This window comes from Neodiprion fabricii, chromosome 1, assembly GCF_021155785.1.
Source record: "Neodiprion fabricii isolate iyNeoFabr1 chromosome 1, iyNeoFabr1.1, whole genome shotgun sequence".
Classification (NCBI taxonomy): Eukaryota; Metazoa; Arthropoda; class Insecta; order Hymenoptera; family Diprionidae; genus Neodiprion; species Neodiprion fabricii.
The window spans coordinates 39302477-39328103 of NC_060239.1; the positions used below are offsets into that span (position 1 = coordinate 39302477).

At 43.9% G+C, this 25627-nt stretch overlaps 3 protein-coding genes across 3 annotated transcripts; 1 reads left to right on the top strand and 2 right to left on the bottom strand.

The window, feature by feature from the left end:
- The first annotated feature begins 905 nt into the window (after positions 1 to 905).
- LOC124179589 lies at positions 906 to 25046 on the top strand. The gene is made up of 3 exons (XM_046564147.1): positions 906 to 1359; positions 18028 to 18332; positions 18603 to 25046. The coding sequence occupies exons 2-3, from the start codon at positions 18165 to 18167 to the stop codon at positions 19953 to 19955; spliced, it is 1521 nt and encodes a 506-aa protein (XP_046420103.1). The 5' UTR covers positions 906 to 1359; positions 18028 to 18164; the 3' UTR covers positions 19956 to 25046.
- On the bottom strand, positions 12106 to 13812 carry LOC124187930 (outer dynein arm-docking complex subunit 4-like). The gene has a single exon (XM_046580107.1). It carries the CDS (start codon positions 13810 to 13812, stop codon positions 12106 to 12108), a length of 1707 nt encoding a protein of 568 aa, XP_046436063.1.
- On the bottom strand, positions 15356 to 17345 carry LOC124187931 (outer dynein arm-docking complex subunit 4-like). The gene is made up of 3 exons (XM_046580108.1): positions 17084 to 17345; positions 16742 to 17017; positions 15356 to 16665 (listed from the first exon to the last, which is right to left on the bottom strand). The coding sequence occupies exons 1-3, from the start codon at positions 17343 to 17345 to the stop codon at positions 15356 to 15358; spliced, it is 1848 nt and encodes a 615-aa protein (XP_046436064.1).
- Positions 25047 to 25627: the final 581 nt, after the last annotated feature.

A 25627-nucleotide genomic window follows, 5' to 3' on the forward strand; every position in this document is an offset into this window, starting at 1 on the left:
TATTTTCGGAAATAATGGGAACCGTAGCGGGGAGTTTTTTCCAGCCTCCGCCCGTTGATACGACCCGGTGCAATTTACAGGTATTTCAGTTATTGCTGGATGAAGAAAAATGAACTCAACTATTTTTGGTCAGAGTAAAAAGCCGTACTCAGAGCCAACATTTGACCACGTAGGTACATTTCAACCGTAACTTCGCGAATGTCGTCCAGATTTTCGATTTACAGTCGACATCATAAAAGTTGACCGCGAAGCGACTTGTCCGTAATAAAACAATGGCAAAGAGAAACTTTGAAGCGTAAACGAGATGCACGAGAAAATTTTCTCCATTCTTGTAATTCAAACCTTGTCTCGATCTCGACATTCGTTTATTGAATATCACCCCAAACGTTCTTCAAACTATATTTAATGTTTCGGCAAATGGACTTTTATAGCTTTTTTTTTTTTTTTTGCTCAAAATCAATTCTGTGAAGCAAAAAAAAAAAAACACAATTTTTTTCTAACCTTTTTCTGCGATCCTTAAACAATACCTAGATATTTATTTTTTTTCAGATTCTTAGAACTCATTGCCGAGGCACTTTTTTCAAGCCAGGTTAAATTTAAGTTGCAGGTACGATTCTACCGAAGCGTGAGACCAATTGGGGTGAAATTTCTGAGCCCCCTAGCCGTTGAATCGACTTTGAACACTCGAACGCTATCCGGCACGGCATCTCGACAAGTGGATGATCTTACGGATACCGGTTACTAAATTCTTCGGTCCATCGGCGATCCGTGCGCCCGACCGAACGTTCGTAGGTATCTCCTCGATCGCCGTCCCGACGCGCCCCGAGGCTTTCGGAAGGGTGCCTTGCCTGCCTCTCGAGGTGCCGAGGCACGCGTGCGCCCAGCGTCGAGGGTGCAAGCTCGGTCGGCCGGGGCGCCGGGGCGCCGGCAGAGCGGCGTCGGGACGCCAGCGTCGCCGTCCGTCGGCGATAAACCAGCAGCGAGCAGCAGTCGCGCTAGAATACACTCATCGCGATCAGCGTAGCCATAATATACCGCGTATTAGGTATAAGCTTACTCACCTTGCTTGATTACCGAGACGGACGATCCTGCAACTGTAACGCGTAACTAACAATAAGCGACGCGTCGTTCTCACCGAGTGCCGGTCTATTCGGTAATTTGTACCTTCCTTTCTTTCTTATCTCTCTCCTATTTGTCTTATCCTCAAATTTTTCATCGCCACATCGTCAAGTGCATGTGTTCACGTGAATCTGGTGATCGTGCTACGGTGAATTCTCGTACGTGTCCATTCGAATCTCCTAGTTTTCATCCGATCGAGGAGCCAGGACATCGTCGTCTGCAGTCCGAGGGCTCGATATCGTACGTATGTTATGTATAATACATCACGCATTCACTCTTCGTGTAACAGGGGTAATTTCCGTGGATTTGAATATTTATGTTCAGGCAGCAGCTTCGACGACTCTTTACACGCAATTATACATAATTATCCGATATTCGACTCTTATCTCGATTGTGCCGTTTGCATTATACATCCGTCCTGTTAACGGAGGAATTTTTACATTCCGTTGATGCGGCTTCTCATTTCATGATGATTACAATGCCTTTGTTGGGGGTATCGGAGAATGCGCGGGGAATGCGTAGGTGGTGTAATATAGCCTCCACTTACCGATCGCAACTTTTCCTAAATATCTATCCATACATGTATATATATACAAAACGTTCCCACAACCTGCGTGTACTACTTTAAAAACCATTAGCCGAAGAACAATTTTGGTTGGAAATGCGATGCTATCAAATCGTTATAGTTTCATTCATATACATATTAAATACATGTATTCCCGGTCTTCTGGCGTTTTCAAATTATCATTCTTTCTATGTACTTACGCGTTGACGTCGTCGTGAATCATGCAATATTTAACAGGCACGAGACACCAAAAATCCTTTCACACGATAACAGTTCGTGTATAATTTAGCATGTAGACTGACTGAGCAATCTGATCACAACGTACGTTTTAGCAAAAGTTGATCGCAGAAACAGCGATATTGCGTGAAAAACGATACAAAGTTTTCCATTTCCATTCTGCTTTGTCAAATTACAGAGCAAATCGTGAATTAGAAATTATTCCGTCTCTTTATTTGACAATGTACATTGTACATCCGATGCTTCCCGGTAGATTTTTCGCAAATTATTCGATCATTTCTCACCCAGATATTCACCGAGCTGCACATCGTTTACACGTACTGATTAATCCGGTGAACTCGAATGAGCAGCTGCGCAAATACGACAGATTCTCCACACTAGATGAACAACTGTTCAACCGTGTTATTCCGAGGTCGAGAAAATACCGTTTGCGGCATTCGCGTTGGCTTTAGTCGTGCAAATTTATCGCTACGACGCTTCGTCGGTATCTTATGTGCTTAGATGTATCATCCATCGGATTAGGAATGAATAGTGAATTGCCACGTTGTCCTCGATGATATTGTACGACTCAAATCCGACGGGCATTAACGTTTGACGTATATTTTTATTTGGAAGGGTTTCCCGCGGGGCCTCGAAAATTTTCAAGCCGGATTAGATCCGGGAGGTGAAAAATGAAGAGAAATTTTAGTTGGTTGAAAACGAAAAAAAAAAAAATAAATAATTGGCGTAAAGCTTGCGAAAGGGGGGCTTAAGCTGGGGTCAAAGTAACGGGAATTGTTATTGTTATTCTTTTTTCTTCACGCCTATACAAATTTTCGTTAAATATATAATTCCCACGGCGTGTTTCAAGTAATCACCTTAATTAGCGACGCGAAAAGGTTCGCGACTCTGAATTTACCTCGGAATTCCGAAAATGTTGTAATATTTTAACGTTTTCTACAAAAGAAAAAATAAAGAAGCTGAGAGCCTAGTGTCTCCGCGTTTAGTAAATTATGCTCGGCGCGAGGTGCATAAGCCGGCAATTAGAAATTCTTCTGCGACGTGATCACAACTCGTAGCTCCAACGAGAGGGAAAATTTTAACGTTTCGTTTTGTACGCCGGTGTAATATCTGTGTGTCTATGCACTCGCCTACCTTATAATACTTTGCGAGAGGGGGGAGCGTATAAAAGCGGTTATACGACGTTGTTGCAGCGCGGCAATTAATTTTTCCCGTAACCAACCGCCGCCATTCTTCTTCCGGGGGGGCTTGAAGCACACAATTTGCACGTATAAAGTGTGGTGCCGTAGTGGATACGGGATAAAAAAAAAATGAGTAGATAAATAAAGCCCGAAAGCACCGCGCCAGTCGCGCAACTCGATTATTCGAAAGCCATCATCCTAGTTTATTGGATTATAATATGAAACGCTCGCCTGTTATGCGTTTGTAAGCGATTGCGTTATCGCATTAGATCCGATCAGCAGCCCGTTTGGCTCTATGTGCAGGACTTTTGCGGATCCACAAATCAAGCGGAGGGTACAGCTTGAATCGTCTGAAATCATACTTAAATTTAGGAGTTCGTTTTTTTTGTTTACAAAGAAAATGCAAACACTTGAAGCAATTTGAGTTTGAGAGCTTTATTGTTTATAGTTTTAAGAACGTTTTAGAAATTTCTCATTGAAAGTAATAACAAAATGGCTGCATGGCGCATATAAACAGCGAAAGGCTCCGGACTCCAGAACTTTTTCGGTGGCTCATCTCCTGACATCACTGTCGAACTTGTAACACATAGAAACATTTTTTTGAGTTAAAAAGAGCCTTTTGTGTTCAAGCTCGTAGCCCTAATGATGGAAAAAAAATGTTTTTCAAATATATACGATTATGAACAGCAAGTTTCATTTTTCGATCAAAATAATTGTTGACAAAATTTGTATTAGAAAATGTTGGGATTGAAATTCTAAAATCTAACCACGAGCTAGAATCGATAAGCGAGTTTTGAAAATTGTGTCAAAATCACGTCGATCGGACAAAAATTGACCGAGAAATCTGTGCCACCGGATTGAAGACGTGGTCGTTCGCTACTTGTATGCGCCGTGCTGCCATTTTGTTATTAATTTTAATAAAAAAGTTCTATAATGTTCTGAACTTTCGTTTTCTTTAACAAAAAAAATCCTCAAAATAGGTACGATTTTAGAACATCCTAGCTGCACCCCCCACCCTCCTTAACGCTGAAAAGATTTCCAACTGACAGATATTACCGATCAATGAACGAATCGCAACGTTTTCATGTCCGGCTAACCTTCGTTCGTCATGTCGCTGATTTCACTCACCGTTGGTATATGGCACTGCATGAAAAATTGAGTTCACAGTATCGGAAATAATTAGAACGATACCGAATCTGTATCTTTTTCCCATTTATCAAAGTCAGCTCTGCGCTCTGGTTCGCTTAAAATGCCAGTCGAAATATTACACAAATAAAGCGAAGTCAAAGAAGATTGGCACGGTGCAAAACGATCTGCAGAATTACAGCGATCAATCACGTGCGAGCCTTTTCAATCATTTGCCGAGCGCATTTAGATTCGCGTTTCTAAAGCCGCGTGTAATCCGTCGGCCGCCTTTTGTCTGCCAAAACTTTTACACTTATCAATTCTTAGCCATATGTACGAAAAAAGATACCATTGCATTCGAGTAATTCAGTTCCACGTCGTTACTTATTCTTTCCTGCGAACGCAGGTTTTGGGAAAGAAAATTAACGAAGCTGGAAGTGAAAATTTTTATCGCATTTTGAGTCGTTACCTAATTTTTTTCGAATATTTCGGTATACATTAAAAAGTCTCCCCAGTGACGAGTGTTGACCGTATAATCGTAGGCACGTATTTAATTGTATGAAACTTGAAAGTTTCTCATCGGAAGACTTGTTACGAAATTGGAAAAAGTTAGACGAGCTTCGATAGATGGCAGATTAATTTCCAGAGTTCGGTACGCAACGTTGTTCATATATTTTTTCTACTTTGGTAGAGAAAATTTTAGGCAATACAATCGCGAACTATCAGCCTCGTTTCCATTAACCTCGCGAGATTCATCCGAAAACAATAAGATCGGCTGAACATTCGATAAAGGTACCTTGTGCACGGTATTGAATATTGATGAATCTCTGGAGCGTAACAACTGACGTAAGTTGAGTGAGACCCTCGAGCAATTTGTGGCTGGCTCGACGGTGAAGAGCGCCTCGTATTTTCCTGGTTTTTGTGCCGTTTGTGAAAGTCGAAATGCAAACAATAGCGGAGGGAGGAGTATCGAGTCACGTCGTACAATACCTTCGTGTTGTAGGAACTGAAGCTATTTCGTCGGAACGCACATTCAAAGATGAAAATTGTCTCTTCTACTTTTAGGAGATTTTTTTTTTTCAAAGAAAATAATAACACTAGAGCAATTTGCGTTGCAGGGCCTTGTTATTTATAGTTTCGTGAACATTTTGGAATTTTCACATTAAAATTAATGACAAAATGTCGGCACAAAAGTAGCGAACGACCACGTTTTCAATCCGGTGGCGCAGATCCCTCGGTAAGTGTTATCCGATCAACTTGAAATTTTGATACAATCTTTAAAACTTGTTTATCGGTTTGAGCTCGTGGCTAGATATTTTAATTTCAATCCAAAAATTTTTTTCCAAACATTCTTCCAACAATTTTTTGATCGAAAATTGATATTCCTTGTTCGTAGCCGTATATATTTGAAACAAATTTTTTTTAACGAGCTCTGATCCAAAATTTGGGTGTTATTGACTTTAAAAGAAATTTCTATCTGTCACAAGTTGGACAGTGATGTCAGACAATGCGCTACCGCAAAAGCCGTCGAGTTCGGAGTAGCGCTACTTATACGCGTCATGCTGCCATTCTGTTATTAATTTCGGTGAAAAAATTCTAAAATGTTCTTGAAGCTGTAAATAATAAAGCACTCGAACTCAAATTGCTTCAAGTGTTTTCATTTTCTTTAAAACAAACTCCTAAAAATAGATATGATTTTCGACCGTCCGACCTGTACCCCCGCCCCCCATTAAGAGATTGGGTTATACATCGAGGAAAAGATACGGTACTTCATTTCCATATCCGACACATTGCCATCGTCTAATTTATTTAAATCTTAGTTATTTAAGGTCCGTGTAAGAATATATTTTCGAAAGGAATTAAACGCTCTACAAAAAAGATCTCCTATCATGTTACAATAAATCTACTCTTTCAAAAATTATTTAAGGTCCAAAAGTATTTAGGGCCGTAAATAACTTTTTAAAAGGTAGATTTATCATATAATGATATCAGACTTTTTTCGAAGACGGTTCGATTTCCTACAAAAATACGTTCTGTTCTTATCAGATCACTAACGCGTTGATGAGTTGACATTGGCACCTCTAAATATTAATGAATTGCTTGGATCAATATTCGCGACTTGAATTTTGATTAGAAAATAAAAAAAAAAAAACAGTCGATTTTTTCGATACAGTCACCGATACTTTGCACGTAATTTTTGCGAGTAATAACGATAGCTCGAAAAATTTTCCCCGGTGTAAAGTGTGAGGAAAAATTGTAAAAAGATACTTCGCCGTGGTAACGGACGGCGGTGGAAAGTTTGGGCCACGTAGCTGCATGGTGAATGAGACTCGAGGCTGAATGAATGCGCGATTAGCCTCCCTCGGCGTCGAGGAGTTACGGAATGCCGGAGGTGGCAGTGGTGGGAGTATCGGCAGAGTTTCACCGGGGGCCATAATCTCGCTCATCGCCGAGGAGGTTCCGCGTGCAGCCCACGCGCCTCGAGGACGGGCCGCGTGTCTCTTCCGTTTCCACTTTTTCTCGTCCCGTGGCCGGGAAATCGATAGCGAGAGGAGGCTAAGGGAGGAAAGAAAGAAGGCTGTAGAAGGAGAGAGAAGGAAAGGCCGAAGGCGAGGCTGCAGGGGCTGGTTGAGCTCGGTTGCGGTCGAACTCAATCTATTAGATCGACGTCAATTACTCTCTGGTACCACGGTGGGTCTTTTGCACCGCTCCTGCTTCACCGGCCATTCAACGCGGATGGCCGCCCGTTTATGGCGAACCGATGAAAGAAAATGGCCCCTTAAATTTGACCCGGAGAGGCTCGCGATGCAAGTTCGGAATCCGAGATTCTCGTCTGTAATACCTTTCACCCCAAATCCCAACCTTTCGTTTTCTCCCCGGGTGTATAATGCAGGGGCTCGAGGATATTGGCTCGACTGGCGCCGTCTTGCCTTTCTCCTCTCTATCTCTCTCTCTCTCTCTTTTCACTCTTATATTCATTCTCTCGCGATCGACGCCGTCGCGGCCTCGGCCCGATGTCACGTGAATCACTTTTCATCCCCTGCAGAAGATCAAGACGAAGCCATTGAGTGCGAAGATGAGGACGCCGCCGAGTTTAGCTCGGGACTTTTGGTGAGTGGTACCGACGATGAGGAGTTTTACCCACGACAAGGGTGCCGCCGACCGAGTGCTCGTTACACCCTTGCAGACTCGAGCGATTCGCACCCCCCAGAGTATCCGAATGCCTGCCTGCCTCTCTCTCTGTCTCACTCCTTTTTACCTGTGTCTTCGTTTGTTAACCCGGAAGCTTATTTACTGGACATGGTCTTACACCCAGCAGTGTGAAAATAAGTCTTCTTCACGCCTCAAGCTTTTCGCCTGATGAGAACAATCATTTTCAGACCCCGCGCACCCTCTTCTCGGGTAATCTTGACCCTTTTACTCCCCACAGATCAATTTGTGTGCCTTTTCTCTTTTATTCTATTCTATTCTATTCTCATCTCACTCGCAAATATTGAAAGTAAAGTTCCTGTCTTTTGTATTTGTAGTAAGAACTCTCAGATCGCTCGAACGATATTGCAAGCCCTTTTTCACAAAGACAATCATTCGTCGAGAATGTATTTAGTGAATAAAAACTTTATGTGTCAATATTCTTGAAAATTTAATATACTGAATAATGAATATCTTAATGATAGGATCTGCGGTGTCGAGAGAGCTGTTAGTATAGACATAATTGTCCAAAAAATATATAATAATATCATTTCAAACAATTTGCCTAACGTGACATATTTCTATACAGTAAAATATAAAAATGGAAAGATTCGATTCTATATTTTTGTAGCAGCAAATGCCCTTCAATTTGCTCTCGTGAAAAAAGGTATTGAACTCACATTTTTTTTGGAAGTATAATTTTCGTGCAAAGTACAGGCAAGAAAAATTATGTTCAATTTGCGGTGCGTCGAAAGGAGCGCGACGTATCCACTTGTCTGAAAAACAAAAAAATTAACGCCACGAGTCAAGGGTTAACAGCGACTAAAGTGATCTACATAAAAAATACATTATAACTTGTTAACGCTGGCTCGCCCCGGTTGTTGAACTTAATTCCTATCCTCCGATTCCCAACTTTTCGCCGTACAAAGTGCAGAACCTGCCTGAAATGGTACCCAGCAGTTTATACTTTACTGTATAGTCAAAGGAGCCCCCACATTTTTCGCCTTGGGGTGAAAAAATTGCGCATAGGGTGAAAAAATAAATTCTACCCCTAATCTGACTTGATTTATACATCAAGAAACGAGATCCCCTCCCACGGTCCCACCTTTTCCATCTTGATAGCGGATATAAATATAGAAAGAGCGCATTACACAATCTCACGCTTTGACTCACGCAGGTGTAAAATGTTTATTTGTCTAGATGCATGCATATACATAAATTACATCCTCATAGATTATAGGTAGGTATTTTAATGTAGCTCGCGTGTTAATTGTGTCGGTTAAATATCTCAATGAATGATAATCAAGTCAGTCCTCGGTTAAATTAAATCCCAGTCACTCACGAGCTCTGTAATGGGATGGGTGTGATGTAAGGTGTAATGATATTGCAGAGTCGGTGAAAACATCCTATAAAGTGTAGGAGGTAAAGTTAATACCGTCGTGCAGTAACTTGAACTCTGGGAAATTCCATGAGACTCCTCGCCTGCCGCGGCACGATCACTTTTTTTTCTTCTCTTTCGAATCTTTTATTTTATCCGTGCAGTCCGAGTCTCAGAAGGTTATCACGTTATATTTATTCGAGGGGTTGAGAAGAGAATATCGTAGATAGATTCCGTTTTTGACGAATTTCATACTCACTTTTCACTCTTGCGAACAAAGCGCTTACTCTCATGCTTATCGTTAATCGATGTAAAACTCGCCCCGTAAATTATATATCAATTTTCGGCTTTTGATTATACCTTTTGAACCTCGCTGATATACATGCACTGTAACCTACTTTTACATCCTTGAAACGATCATAAATTCTCAACATTCTTGTCGTGGTTTATCGTTAGAGCACCAGCTCGAGTCGTAATTCCTGCAGTAAAATAGTTTTCAGGTTACACGACCGCATCGAGAAATTCTCGGTTAGCTAATGAAAATTGATCAGAATTCCTGAAATTGAACTTTTCGCGTGTTTTTCCCGTCGCTTTATTCTTCATTTTTACTTCTCTGATTTCCTTTTTTTCCTCCTCTTTTTCACGTCTCTGTTCTCGTTGAAATAACAATTGAATGAATTTTACCCCTGAAGTATTATTATGTAAAGCGTGAGAAATATATTCCGAAAATGGTGATGAAAATATTGGACTGATATCGCCCACTTGAATGCCAGAATTTTGTACAACGTCCCTTGGGGTTTGGGAATGATAATTTTTCTTTTCTACCAGCTTTCTCGTTACCCGTTTCCTCGGAGCCAGCTGACGCACCCCAACGATCGATTCCATACCCCGTCTAACCTCAGACTCGAGTTCTCACTCTTGGGTTTGCTTACCTAAGAGACATGCCGGGATTATATACCTGCACAGAATTTTCCTCTGCTCGTATCACGCGCTCATGGTTCTGGATAACGAGTTTTGTTTTCTATTAACGGAACTATGGATCGCTTGGGGGCGCAGATAAATCTTGACAGGATCCATCCCCTGCCGCCAAGAAATATAGCGGCTTATACCGCCGCGTGGAATTGCAAAAAATTACATCATCAGCATCCAAGGCAAATTCGCAAACGGGGGTTCGGATTTTTACTCATTGCTTGGTGAATAAAAAGAAAAAGAAATCAAGAACGAGTAGACGGGTACGGTATAACTCAAGGTGGTTCCACGGTGAAATGAAATTTCACAATAATTATGGAACGGGCTGACTCGACACTTTTAGGGTTACATAATACCACTAACCGAGCATTTGTCAGCCCCTGTAATTTAAGGTTTTTCAATTTTGTCTCGTCTATTTTCGGACAACATTCAAGGACCGAAGAAATTCCGCCTGTGCTTATCGATTCGACGTTTTACATACATTTTTATGATATACAAGTAGGCGTCTAATCAACGAGCTGCGTACGGAATGGCGAAGAGCTCGGTGGCTGCCTGTTGCTCTCCCCGGCTACGTTCGTTCTTGGCAGAGCGGAGAACGGATAGCCGTGCGAGTCGAATGCAACAGTTGGGCACCCCTATACGAGAACTACCCTCGTCCTCCCGTCTATCCATCCGTCCGTACGCCCTTCCCTGCAAGCTGCCTCGATCAATACTCACCTGCCTGAGGACTTGGTACGTCGTCCGAGGTGGACGAATGTAGGTGGTGCACGTTGTGGAGCTATCGCATCGCTGAATGCACCTCGTCGCGTGAACTCTGACGTTAGCGGTCGTGCCAAAGAGATGAAAGCTCGCAGCCGTTTTCACCATCTCGCGACCTCATTCACTCCCACCTCCACCTCCACTTCCATCTCCAGAGGGATAACGACCAGCAATTACAAATTACGAGCAAAACACTCGTTCATTCTCTCGTTTGTTCTCTTTCAAATAACTCATAAGAGCCAGGCACTTGTGTCAGGTTAAAGTCTGATGAATACAGATTCCAACTTCCAAGACGTACGTCATTAGGAGAAAAATCCCTCGGAACAATTTTCCAACGTCAATATATCTTCAGGAACTCGAATGAGATTCCTGAATCCTGGGTTACTATCGACTCCAAAACCTGAGTAATCGCTACGAATCAACAAACTCCCACACTGACGAGAAAACCAATACCAGCAAATTGACTACCGAACAAACAAAATCCTGGGGTGCACTTCTTCTGATTCGATCTACTAGGATCTGATTAAATGAGCACAGTGGTATACCGAACGAAATTTTCTCGGGGAATTTCTGATCAACGCATCGCGATTATCCCTTAATTGTCACAGTGGTATCGTTCTCGTACGTCTATATACACCAATCTTTGAACAGGTCGTTCATCCGGCACGACGCAGTAACAGGGTCATATCAGAAATCCACCGTACAGGTTAGATGTAGGGGAACCCTTGCCATCATCTTAAGCCAACGCGTCTCGTGCACCTCGTTAACTTTGAAATGGAACGTCTGAAAGACCTGCGCTGCCTACGTCAACAGCGTCGGTCAGGTCATTACGAGATAAGCAAAATGAACCAGTACACCCGGCAACGACCACAGTAAACTGGCCTTCGGATCATCGAAATCGTAATAACGGTGTGAAACCCTTACAGCATCCAGCAGCGTGAATTGAAGCTGTTATTTGGTACGTTTGATTTCAACGATCAAACTGTCCAGGGCACTGGAAATACATTCTCTACAACGGCATGGACTTGACTTCGCATCAGATATTCCCGACAGTTCCCGCAGATCTGCAATGCTGTCTTACCTTGGGAGAATTCGTCGTTGAAACTCCTGCTACTGGAAGATTGAAACAATTCAGTAAAAGATAGGGTTCAACAGGTAGATAGGCAGGAGGTGTCCCCGGGTTCGGGTTGTCAGCCCGGGCGTGCAGTAAACGCGAACCTCCGCCTCCATGTATCTTGCAATATACCTATGGCTATAGAACCGTACCCACTTACTCGATTCCGGAGTCAGGGCTGGTTGAACTGCCGCCAGAATTTCTCTAGTCTAGCTTCGAGGCGGGTGTAAACCGATATAACAAGTTGAAGTTAGAAAACCGTGAAAGAGAAACGATGCCCAGCTCTCACGTGCAACAGCTTCAAAACTATTGCGAGCACAATAACAGGCATATGCACGGTGAGCATATTTACCTTATACACTTCGACAGGTTAGATATATTACTATATATTTGTCCTGAATACATGAATCTCATCGTCACGTAGTTAGTGAATCCAGAGTAGTCTCTCAGCTTCAAAGTTAATACAGCATTACTGAGGACCGAAGATCCTCGCAAATTCCCCGCGGGTGGAAACCGTCTCAGCATCGCTTACATCCCGGCATTTCGGGGTCGTCGCGGTTGATAAGGAACGTTGAACGACGGGTGAGGACAAATTGTAGGTACGTCCGGTGCTGATGGTGTCTTGATTGACGCCAGGTCCACCCTCCTGGTTACCAGGGTCACCCGGGTCGCCAGCTGCCGAGGCTGATTCGAACTTTGACGTCATCGCGAACGACGATGACGACCCATTACAACATGGTTCAAGGTCCACAGGGATCAGCTCGTGGTCAGACTCTGAGCCAGCATCGGAAACGCTTTCGGAACTAACTGAAGATGATTCTGCGGTGTCCATTTCCTTAAGGTCATGCAACTTTGAGCTGATTTGAAGACAATTAGCTGATCGAGTCTGCCGGTCTGAAGCCAGGGCGAGACGTTTGATCAGTTCGCGAACGTACGCGAGAGTGTGAGCATCGCCAGCTTCTTCCCCAGCGAATTCCAGGCTCCTCAGCACGGTTGCAGCCTCGGCAATTCTTCCCAGTTGAGTCAAACTCTGGCCGAGAAGAAGCCGCCCGTGAAACGTCCACTTTTCGGAACCGGCGGCTTCGGCAGTGTCCAAGCATCTGGTGGCCAGCTCGACGGCTTTCCTGTGATTTCCACTTTCAAGGTGACTCCTGCCGATCTCGTGGAGCAGCCAGGCTCTAGGTATTGGCTCATAAACACAGGGTATCAGCCTCTCCCAGGCACGTGCGGCTGCGTTGAGGTGGCCAAAGGTCAGATGCACCTTGCCCAGGGTGACCAGAGCCTGCGTCATCAGAAGAGGAACATCGATAGCTGACGCAGCTCGCGTCATCTTCGCCGCTGCAGCCGTGGCACGGTCGTGTCGTTTGAGAGCGAGGTAAGCTAGGGTGATGAGGCGATTGGTCGTTGCTTGGCAGCGGAGCAGCGTTGTCGAATCGGTATAGAAGTCGTGGTCCAGGTTGATTCGGACCTCGTCACCGATCCGGAGTACCGTGACCAGATCACCGTTGTTCAAAGCCATCTCCATTCTCCTGATACCTTCCGTCACTGTCACTGCTCTCCGCTCTACGGTGGTCACGTTTCTGCGTGGCTGTGGTGGCGTTTGAGGCTTGGGAGTTCGCCAGAAGTCAGTGCGCTTATCGAAGAAGCCAAGGATCTGAGGGACGACGGAAACTGGGTCCGAGGATTCGGCGAGGATGCGTGAAGCCCTCAGGGCCGCAGACTCGGGACAAATCACCGCGGCCTGTTGAGCTCCGTTTTTGGTCTTGGGTAGAAGCATATTCAAGGCTTTGCTCGGGTGGGTTAGCGCGTTTATAGCCGCGGCTGTACGTCGTGCTGCTACTCCGTGGCTGCTGTCTCTGGGGCAGACGCTTGCCGCACGGTGATAGAGAACCAGAGCAGTCTCGTAGTCGCCTTTGTAGTGAAGGTTGTCCGCCTCTCTGTGGAGTGCCTCGGCAAATTGTCGATCCGTACCTCTGAGCAGACGCGAGCCATTCCTCCGCTGACGGATGCGGGCGCGAGCTTCTGCGTGGGCAATCGTCGTTTCCTGGGGTTCGTCGGATGTCTCGGTGGCGGTTTCACCTCGTAGAAAGACGTCCGGTAAGGGATTGAACCGATGTTTGGGGCGGCACAACGGCGTCCTAGCGCCCAGGGTGGAGTCCGCGAACCAGTCTGTCATCGTCGTGATGGGTCACGTGCTTCGTTGAAACAACCGCGAGGACATGCCATGCGTGACGTGCATCAAAATGGCGATGACAGGACAGCCGCGGCAGCGAGGTATATTTGCATAAGCTACGCTCTGAGTCGGTCCTGGGATTGTTGCGGGCCTTTTAGTTGGAGGGATGAGATGACCGTGTCGAGGGGTAATCCCAACGGACAGCGTTGAACTGGCTATTCCCCGTGCTGTGTAGTGGATGTAGGTTCAAGAAGTCTATTAGAGTGTTGGGTTGACCCGTAAGTGCTGTGTTAACCCACGTAGGAATACATCAGTTTTGTACGTATTACTCATGTCGGGATGACCCTACGTCCCGACTTGCTGTCACACCGAACTGAAATACACAGTCAGCATTTCGATCAAAAGTTTAGCCGCGCGCCAAAGGCAGTCCGTATTGGAGACTAATTACGACTCGTAATCTCATCGCATGGTCTCAAATTCTATTGTCGACAGGAGTAGAAGTCTACTCGTCTTTTTAAATTGCATACCACTATAAATTTTCCAGTGCGAGTTTGAACTAATTCTAAAACGGAAGATATGTTTTAATACCTCTTACGTGAGTTGAATATCTCATGAGGAAGGTTTGCGTTGTAAAACAATACGTCCTCAGGTATTTAGCACGTTATCTATATGAACGTGGTGGCAGGTTTCCTTGGTTTACTTTACACCCTAATTCGCTTACATGAACTACGTTTTATTAACACATTTGTTACATTATTTCCACGCTGATTACAGTTTTTTTAGTCGTTGGACTTTATAAATAACAGCTTTATTTTACTTATAAATTAACTACCATGCCATGTGAACAAATACGTTTCGTTATCCGCGATTATTTGCACAATTGGCTGGAACGGGGGGATTCGAGTTGGATTTGAATTGGTTGAACAGTGGCACAAAAATAAATGTGAACCACTCACGTAACTGCCAAAAATTTCGAAATAACGATTTTGCATCAAAAAATAGTATTACTCCGTATTTTTTAAAAGAAAAATTCATCCCGAAGAATGAAGATGACAGTTCGTTCTATGACGCTATTTAAGAAAATGGTGAAAATTCGTCAACATTGAGGGCTCAAAACTGTATGAATTCGAGGAAATAAATAACTTTTTGAGGTCATAATCGGATTTCTTGGTCTCAAAAATATTTTAAACTCATACTTTAAAAAGTAAATATTTATCCGAGACTTAGAACACATTGAATTACCTTATGTCGCCATTGCGCAATTTTTGACAGTTCGCTTAACGCCGCTATGAGTGGTTAAACTGCCTGGGCTCTACTAAAGTGAGTGTCCCAGTTATTGATTCTGTCCCAATATTGACCTTTTTTGGTTGTATCTGTTTGATCCTTAGTTCTAAAATTATCAAAAAATAAATTTGTAATATCTAACTCTCTAGCAATTGGTTTTAGTCATCCACAAATTTGCAATTTGTGCCGTCAATATATAATTTTTGGAAAACAAAAGGGTCAATAATTGGGTGTAAACGTCTCAATAATCGGTACACTTGCCTTAGTAGTCCTCAAAGTCCACCCAGCCGAGGGCACCGCGAGTGGGAGCGTACTGCTGGAGTAAGGCATTCCGGGCTTCCTTTTCGGGATCTCTAGGTGGTGCAGGGAATATCGAATTTCGGCGACAAGGCATGGGGAATTTGTAATTGAAGGCCTTGCAGCCTGGCATGACAGAGAGTCGGCGTCTGGCTGGGACGACGTTCATACTGCGGAAAAGAAAGTCCACGCGGTTTTTCAACTCCTCTGGCATTAGATCGACGATAAGCATCTGTCGTTTCATGATGCTGTCGACTCCGCTTCTCGACTCGAAGTCAATTTCGTCGACCAGCGAAATCGCATTCTGATAAAAATCGACGAGGTAATCGATGCCGAGGCGTTTAGCATTCAGCATGGCGACCTGAGCAGCCTCCCGCGCCTCGTTTCGATTGTGCTGCACAACCTCAATCCTGAGGAGAATATGATTCGCGTTCAAGGCCCAATGCTCGTTCTTGGCATTGGCACTCGCGTCCCGCGCCTTTTTCGCGTAAAAACGAGCAAGGTCAAACCGCAGTGTCTCGAAGTTGAGCTTGCAGAGATCGTGAAAGAGCCAAGCGAGTTCAAGGGGTTCCGAAGCGAGTGAAAGCCGGTGACGAAAGACCTTGAGAGCGTGTTTAATGTTCGTCGTTGGTACCCACCCAAGATCCGAGTCCCGCGGTAATTTGGCAACTCTTATTCCCAGGTGATGTTTCAGATAGCGTATCTTTGTCTCACCTTCGAGGCAAGTTAGATTTCTCGGGTCTATGTAAGCCCAGGCAGCCATCTTGTATATAGTGTTCAGGCACTTCTGTTTGAATGGAAACATTCGGTTACTATAAGACTCGAACTTGTCCTTTGCGCGGTCGAGGTACTGGAAGAAGAGTGGGTAATCTCGCTTCATTCTCGCAGCGTGCAATCGTAATAGTAGGAAATCCGCTTCAATAATGATATTGTCACGACGGATCTGCTTCAGATGCAGAACGTTTCTCTTATGTCCAAGCGGCCAGGCTTTCCGGTTAAATCGTCGGGTGTAGTAGGGTTTGCGTATGCGGAGGACGTCTTGTCGATAGCAGGACTTCTGGTATGACTCTTCAGCCAAAGCGTAAATCTCCTTGCTGCTTTTCGCATTCGCTGACCAGACTGCGCTAGAGTTGAGGGTCTTTTCCATCGTGTCTTTGTCGTGAGCCATCAGCCCTAGGTAGGTCTCAGCCAGTACGCGATGAAGCTGTCTCAGATAGGCCTCCAACTTTGCCACCGGATCGTTTACCTTCAGCCTGGTGTTCTCGTCGTCGATGGCTAGAGGAAAAATATATGTCGGTCTCACTCTAGTCATTCCTGACGCATTGAAAGTTGTCTATAAGATGGAACGTACCCGCAAACTCGTCCTCCTCCTCGCCGAGCTTTGCAATCAGTTCCATTTGTCGCTTCTGGACTCTTTGAATCCACGGGAAAAGTTCTCTAAGGGCAATCGGCGAGGTGTTGCGTCCAATACAGTCGAGGACTGTTTCGTTTCCTTGAAATACTCCCAACTCAAAGGGGAACTCGTGCTGCTGCATTCCTTGGTGCGCATGTATCAGACTGTAGCCAAATTCCGCGATCTCAAAGAGTGTTTCGACGCGTCTCCATTTCACCCGCAGGTTCTGCGGGTCTGGAAATTGAGAAACAGTGTTTCGTCAGCCACACAAGTTTGCGAACCCATCTCTCAAAGCCTAACCTATTTCCATGCACTTGTCGATGACCTCAGCGGCCTCATGGTATTTCGTGTGTCGACTCAGAGCCACGCTCAGTCCTAGCAGTGTCCTGAGGTCACTGGTTTCCGCGTGGGCTTGCGACGCGTTGAAGGCCTTGATGGCGTAGGGATATTCTTCAAGGCGGGTAAATCGGTAGCCCCATTCTCGATAAAGAACCGGCGCCCCCAAGATGTCTTTGGTGCTGCTACCCGCGCCTGGATTCGGGGTTTTGCCCGAGGTAGGCATGTTCGAATAATCTCTGCAAATACCGGCTCCTAATCAGTGTTGATCTAATTTTCGTACGGCCACACCCGAATGCCTAGGTTAACTGTGAGCACAGGTGCTCCAAGCGTTATTTTTCTCTTTGATCAATCGAGACTGTTTCCCCCATTCGTTAAAGTAGCCGCAAAATTGACCTCAGGGATATCTTCAGCTGATCTCCTGTACCAGGTACTCAATGGACCCCACATAGAGGAGGATTTGTTACTCATCTACTGTAATTTTGACAATTTACATCTTCACTGAACCCGAATCCAATGTGTCAAAATCTTAACAGCCACCTTCACGAGACGAGCATTTGTTCATTTATTCGAACCGACGTCTTCGTTGATCAAATCCCTTGAAATTAAACAGTTTGTCTGAGCAGACATTGATTACACTTCACTTTGAACGCGAACAGGCTTTATTATTTAATCTGCCGGAAGAATGTACGAGTCAACCTCGTTACTACGACCCAGTAACATTCATTTAACTTCCGATGTTTGTGCAAAGACCCATTCAGCTCAGAGCTTATAGTTATTACTTGCTCCAAGACTCGAGAATTTTCGCAATGTGCCGTAGCTCCTATTGTGTAATTTAGCAGAAAGCTGTTTGTGACGCATTTACAATTAAATCACCAAGCTGAACGTCGTAATGCTTGATTTCACAGCAAAGAGCTGTTGAGCAGAGGGTGGCACTTGAATCAAAGGACGGGCTGAGGGCCCGGGATCAGGCTGGGACGTGCGGGGGTGCTCCAGGCCTGCATCAGGGCGCGAGATCTTCACCTAAAACAGCAGGAATGCGGTGATGGCGCTTCTGTACAGATTCGCGCAGCTGCCCGATCGCGGTGGTACGCGGGTCTTCTCATTCGTCGTAACGAGGAGCGTTGTCCGCGACCCAGAACGCGACGTAACCAGCAAGGAACTCGTTTGCGGCTTCCAGCGATGGGCTGTCGCCTTCTCACGCGGCGACAAGGTACGTGCTAAACCGTTATCCCACAACGATTCTAACGCTGCTACATACAGCCTCTAAACCTCTTTACGTTCATCCAATGTGTCCAATCCTGAGATAACCAAGGTGCTATTGATATTCCTCAAATTAAGAAATTGGATAGCATTTGTACACTCGATATTGACTTTAATGCCGAAATCGAATCCATTGATATCCTATACTCGATGTGCTACCATTTCACTGCAATGCTTTCTAATCGTTTCACTCGACTGATTTCGTTTCCACTGACCACAGGTCCTGGGTGTTTACCTGGTATGGCGAGGAGCTGCGCCGGGTTTGCGAGTCTACGTCGACTTCACGTTCACCCTCCTTAACCGGGAGCACTTTTCAGTGAACGAAGGCTTCTCCGGGAAGCGGGTCAAGTTCACGTACGACGCCCCTGCCCAGGGTAACCGCAACTACATTCCAGTCTCGGATCTCTACAGTCGGAACTTCGCTGACCCCAACGGCGAATTCCAGCTCGAGTTGTCGATGGCTAACGTCCGCACTGTCTATACTGCTGAGCTGCGAATACCGACAGGAGTCTTCTCGGCGGGACAGCAAAAACCGGAGAAGCTGGAGACCGGGTACTTCACATTCGGCGGGTTTGACTGGAATCTCGTGATCTACCCGTTGGGAGACAAAGATGCCATCAACCACGAGACTAGCGTTACGGCTATTTCAGCTTCTGGTCCGGGCGCCGCAGCCTCATCTACGGGTCACGGTAGGCAGGAGGGACGGCTGAGCGTTTACTTGGCAAGGCTGACGGGCTTCGATCACCGATGCCGAGTGCGTTACAATGTCACCCTGGGTGAGGGGGACCGAAGGATAGAGTCCGGGCACATCGAGGACCTCTCGGACGCCGACGGCCGCGGTTTTGGCTGGCATCCGCGGATCCGGTGGTCCGAAATAGCCCATAAGGGCGTCGTCCGCGTTTCGCTCGAGATGGTCGAGGCGCGTACCGTTTCCGAGGTGGGGGTTCAAGCCCTGGGGCTGCCGGTTTTGCCGGCGGCGCCGTGCTACGACCGTGACAAACAAGCCTGGGCACTCAGGGCGGACCTTCATTCGGACACGGTGAGGCTGCACCTCGTCTACAAAGACATTCACAACGTACCGAGGAACCATCTCCGGTATGTCGGGTGGACTGCGTACTTGATGAGAGGCGAGGAGGCCGTTGCTCTGCCTGGAGCACCGTTCGGCCGGTACTACGCTCAGGAGGCAGTCGACGAGGGTATAATAATGGAGACCAGCCTCGGTGTCACGGAGGTCAAGGATGTCGAGTGTCCGTTCATAACTGACAAGGGGCAGCTCAGGGTGCGGCTTGAGTGGAATGAGGGCCATCTGCTCTTTCAGGCCACCTATCACAAGTACGACGACGTTTGTCGTGTTCACAATCAGCAAATGCGCAGAGAGATCGCCGCCCTTCAAGCCGAGAACTACTCCCTCGAGCGGCAGCTCTTCAGCTACCAGCAGAGCCTCGCCTTCGCTCAGGCCCAGGCTCAGGCTCAGGGACAGGAACCGGACGTCGTTGACCCCGACCATCATCACCATCATCACCATCATCACCATCTCGAACGCTCGGCGTCAACCGACACGGAATACGCCTGACGCGGGGCTGATGCCAAGACGCGCCACGTCCACCAGAACCGGCGATACACCGATAATAGAGGGAATCACGAGGACGAGGATGAGGATGAAGAGGATGACGTCGGGCTTGAGTTTCGGAGGGAATCGGAAGGGCTAGAAAACGCCACACCTGCGCTTTGGAGGGAGACTCCCCTCCTTGTGGATCACCATCAACGCAGCATTGTTCAGCAGCCAAAATCCGCCGCTGGTTCGCGAGGTGCACCACCTATCGGAAACGTCGGTTTCGACCACGGTGTCGACGGGGTCGCGTCGAGGCCTGTCAAGCCACAGAAAACCCGACGAACTACATTATGGGAAACACTCACCGGCCTCGTTTGTTCTCTAGGCGCCTTGGCCACCAGGGCAGCTAAATTGGCGACGCGTCGAGGGGGCGAGCCTCTATGAGACGAAGCCACCTTGCTAATACCTGCAAGTATATATTAAGTAATAGTGGAAACAGGAATCGCCTGTGGAGCTGGGATTGCAATGGCAATGACGACATCTTACGGTCCCGGACTCCAGGTGTCCTGCACACAGTCAGTCTACGTCTTTATTTATAAGTCTATAATCTACTTGTCAATTTACCAAAGAACCTATTTTCCTCTAAAGACTTTTTCACGTATCGTACTCGAATAATACTATATCGTAACATACATTAACGTTCATGAGTAAAATGCGCGACCCCGCTATCGGAAAAATGATAGTTAATACTCACCTTTTTTCACCTATATTATAAACACGTGCCCCATGTATTCAAAGTTAAGTCTAAATTCGCGATTTTTCATTGTATAAATTGTACGTTACATATTTCCACTCAGGAATTTTACTCGCGAGTCTACCGAACCGCTCAAATCCATTGAAAATTCAGCCGTCGGATAACCCATCAGTAATCGATCGTATCGGAAGGAATATTTGATTTCTTCGGTTTACGGTTATCTCTCGTATGACCTGCAGGCAACCAGCCGTGGTGGCGAATAATTGTACAGCCATTCAGTATCCTCTTCAGTAGTATAGCAAGGATAGTTCTACGTACAGATCCCGATACTGACATTTTACCGACATTTTAACCGCTTCACAGTTCAGACACAAGCCCGTTTTCAGATAAGGGTTATCCCCACTCTAGTGAACTTTCTTGATCATCGGAAAAAAAATTTTTTAAATGCGGAGGATTTTTTCTGATGATCAAGAAAGTTAATCAGAGTGGGGATAAACCCCACCTGAAAAAAGGGCTTTTGTCTGAGCCGTGAAACGGTTAAAATGTCGGTATCAGGATCTGTACCCAGAACTCTCCTTGCTATACTACTCTCTGTTTTTGAAACAAAAGCTTTTCCAAATGAGCACCCTGCGAAAAGCACAATATTTATCAACAAAATTGTGCATTCTTTCGGCTACTCGACGACTAACAAGCAATACGAAAATAAGTGAGAGGTTGACCATTCTGCGAGAGAGTGTATATAGGCCTGACTTGAAAACCGAAATAATTTCAATAACTTGAGAATTTGAAAAAAAAACATTACATCGTGCAAGAATTTTAAGTAATTACAGAGGAATTCAGGATACTGCTGACTAACAATAAGTATACCTACACTTGTTTCAAGCATGCTTAACCTTTCGAAATAAGACTGCGATCCGTAACATGCATCTATAATGAGATATTATACGCAGCACGGAAATTGGTGTAAACGCCGGGAATCCACCCGTGATCTTTCCCCTTTTATCTCGGATTATCCGCGTGGCTGTACTTACTGGCGAACTCGGATCGTATCTCCTTTACAACGTGGTGTGGTTAACGCCGAATACATTCGATATCAACCCCGCGGGGTTTGCTGAAGCTGAGGCGACCCTCATCTCGCGCCATTGCAGAAATCCCTCCTCTGACTAGCAGAGCTGTATACTTTGTACATATATATACCTGTACCATAGATATATACATGCATACACTTATACTACATAGTCGAAATACTATTCTTACTCCATGAGATACATACATAGATACGTACACGCAACATTATACACTATTTCATGTCTATACCTGCATCCAAGTGATTGGTATGGGCATATCTATCCTACGCGTGGACACGTGACGAGTACTTCAACGCCTATGTGCAGGACAATCGATTTTTACAAGGGTAAAAGGAACCAGAGAGGCTTCTGCACCTTTTACTGCCGTTGTGAAGCTCAAATGATTAGATGGAACAAGGTTGTACTTTCAATTAAAGGTGAGAATGTAGGTACATCCTTCTATACGGTCGCAAAGAATCAGGACTTGCGCCACGTCGATCTGTTTGTACTCTAAAAATTTATCAAAAGACCATTCTATTCTACCATATCAGACAAGCATAGTCAAATATTGATGATCCATACAAAAATGATATTTCTTTATAGGAATCTGTAAATTTCTATCAATTAATTGTTTGTGTATCAAATTCATCTGTCGAAAATTGACGTCTCAATAATTGCAATTTGATTCTTCAGATGATGCATCCCGTTTCTTGATGTTAAAAATTTTCTCGCGCGATTAAGTATCACTAATTCATAAAGAATCACTAATAAACAACATTGAAAAGACACGGAATTAGTAATAAAATAAGTATATGGCAGTTGGCTCGTGGGCCGCAGAAATTGTTTATTTCACTTCGGAACATACCCAGAGTCAGAAGAGAGAAATCACGTTCCTGTGGCTCACCCGATCGTTAAAATACTCGAGGCAGACGTGACGCGCTTTGTACCTACATCCATATAATATTAATGTTAATTACTGCACAAATTACACACACGCACATCAACTACATTTAAGTCATAAAAACACAATACACAGACACAAAACTCACGTCAAGTGCACAATTAATATATTTAAACATTACACATTAATTACGTCCTGCTTGTACAATCCACTATATATTATCGAGATATTATATTATGATAATGTGTTAATTCAAAAAAAAAAAAAATAATATACATAAACATTTTTCATTGCCTATATATGTTATATACATATACATATATATGTATCTATGACACATTATACCTGCGTTAGAATATATTTCACGACAATTCTCTTCTATTAATTGTTATAGTTACATGGTGTTGAATTATGCATATTGTGTTGAATTGTGTTCTAAATCGTACATTGTATTGTATATCGTGTATAATTGTATCGTATCGTAACGTATCGTAAAGTATCGTAAATCGTATAGTACTCTATGTAGTACCGTACCTACTAAATAGGCAGCACTGTCAACCCTTGACTCTTATCAAGTAGGTATACATGTGTAATCGTATGTATGCACTACATACGTACATAGTATATAGAAATTGATCCTGTGACATATATTGTGGGTATTTTACTATGATAAGACAGAGTGACCGAACTACAAAATTTCAGGATAAAGGATTCGTCAATTGCGAATGGTTTTCTTATTATTCTTACTTTAATTCATTCACTATAACTTGGTGGTACATGTGTTCTGGAATGTGCTGAAATAACTATCGCAAATTTTCAATTATCATTCGATTATTGATAATAAATGAATTGAAATGATTATTTTGACTAAAAGTATTTACTTATTCGTATGTAAGGAGACTTGGATCTTTCGGTGAGGTTCGATTGCGTTTTTATTTTTATTTTTTTCCTATCGCGTCAGGTTTTCCTGATAAGGTGTACAAATCGAAGTTCGTCGTGACGTCAATGCGACGTCACGAATCTATCATCAATTCCATTTCACGGATCGAAATACGTACACATTAAGCACACCACTTGTATTATACTGTATACTTATAGTATACTAAAACAAGAAAAAGATAACAGTTCCCTGCACATATAAACTTATCAGCATTTTGTGATTTGGTCACTTTCGCAGTATGTATGTACATTCACACGTAGTCGCACTCATACCCACAATATCATAATTGCTAGGGGATGGCTAGCTATTTTTATTGACTGAAAAATATTAAGGATCATTCCTATCGCGAGAATATTTTGAAAAATTGTCATTTTTGTTACGAGGATGAATGTTGCTAAGATCAATGGAATAGCGGCCAACCCTGCAAACTATAATACATTGAAAACTTGAATAAGATCACTTTTTTCACTGCAATTCTATACGCAAGCTAAAGCGTATAGTGGCTCTGACAATCGCGCACACTTGCCTCCTACTCTGCAAAAATTGCACTCTTATTATACATATATACATTAAGTACATTATATTATACATATAATTAGCCCGTCATCAGCGAAGGAGGCATCCTGTATGCGTGCATGTTTTCGTTCTTTTGCACTTTGATGTTTATCTGCTCGAGTATCAAAGAATCTGACCCACCGTACCTAACGTTCCGTCAAACTTAAAACGCTCGCGAACACTGTTAGTTTCTGTTCATATTATCTTGGAGATGATACAATTTGCTGGTTCGTTCTCGCTTCAATTATATCAGTTTTATGCTATATTTCATTCGGTGTTTAAATGAAATAAAGAAACCGTCGAATTTCTCAAACTCATCACTCGGAAAATGATATTTAACTTACTTTCTTGTTTGAGAGTTAGAAGCAGAGAAAAATTGCAAAGCTTTCAACAAAAAGTTTCGGTTTGAAATAAAATTATCCACCATATTGCCATATGGTTTTTTGGTTTAGTTGCCGTGATATTTTTTTTTTTATTGACTCATCAGGCTGCAACATGCATAATTAACATTTTAAGCGCAAACATTATCGTTGTGCGGCGGGGTTGTTGTGTCAAAGTTTTGTTATCACCTGTTGGCTGATAAAAAAAATACGTTATGAATGGCATGTTTGATGAAATATGTATTCAAATCTGAACGCTGAATAACGACAAAACGACATCATTTAAGAGCCCGAAAGTAATTGTTGACAGGTACGAAATTCGGTAAATAACAAATATAAAGACTGATATACCTGTCATACAAAAACACATCAGTTCGAATTGGTGAAAGTACTCGCATGGAATACACAGAAAACTCTGACTCTCCTTCGCAATAATTTCAACAAAACATGTACTATAATACACGTATAACGTCTGTGAGTCTGCCTCATCTTTTATAAAGTTCTTGCTACATTCACACGACCTATAATTTATTTCTCGCTACTCTATAATATAATACTCTCCCTACTATTATTCGGTGGATATACACAAATCGTACAAGCTCCGGAAAATATCACGCTACTGCAGCGTCTCAGCGACAAAACTTTTGGTTGACTCGTTGAAGATTGTAAACTATTTAGCTCAACGCTATAATTAACGTCATGAAGATATGTGAAATGAAATTTGTCAAGTCCAGGCTACTCTAAATCGGGACAATTCATTTTGTATCGAAAATCCCACGAATACAAGGAATTATTGTAGGAAGTATGTGATTAAGAATCGAATCGGTCAACCCGCGGGAGAACAAATGAATCCGAATTCATTGTAATTACAATTATCGTCTTTTGTCTAAGTTTTTTTAGTACAGTTTCGTTTACCCGAAGTATTACTACACTCATATTTGTAATTAGAAAGAAGCCTGAAGAAGTCCGTGCAAAAAATCATTAGTACCATCTGATGCGAAATATGTTGTCTATGGTAAGCTCATGTCGGTAAGCGAAGTAACCAACTTGGATTGAGCATAAAAAAGCAGTCGATAATTCGGAGAATATTCAAAAC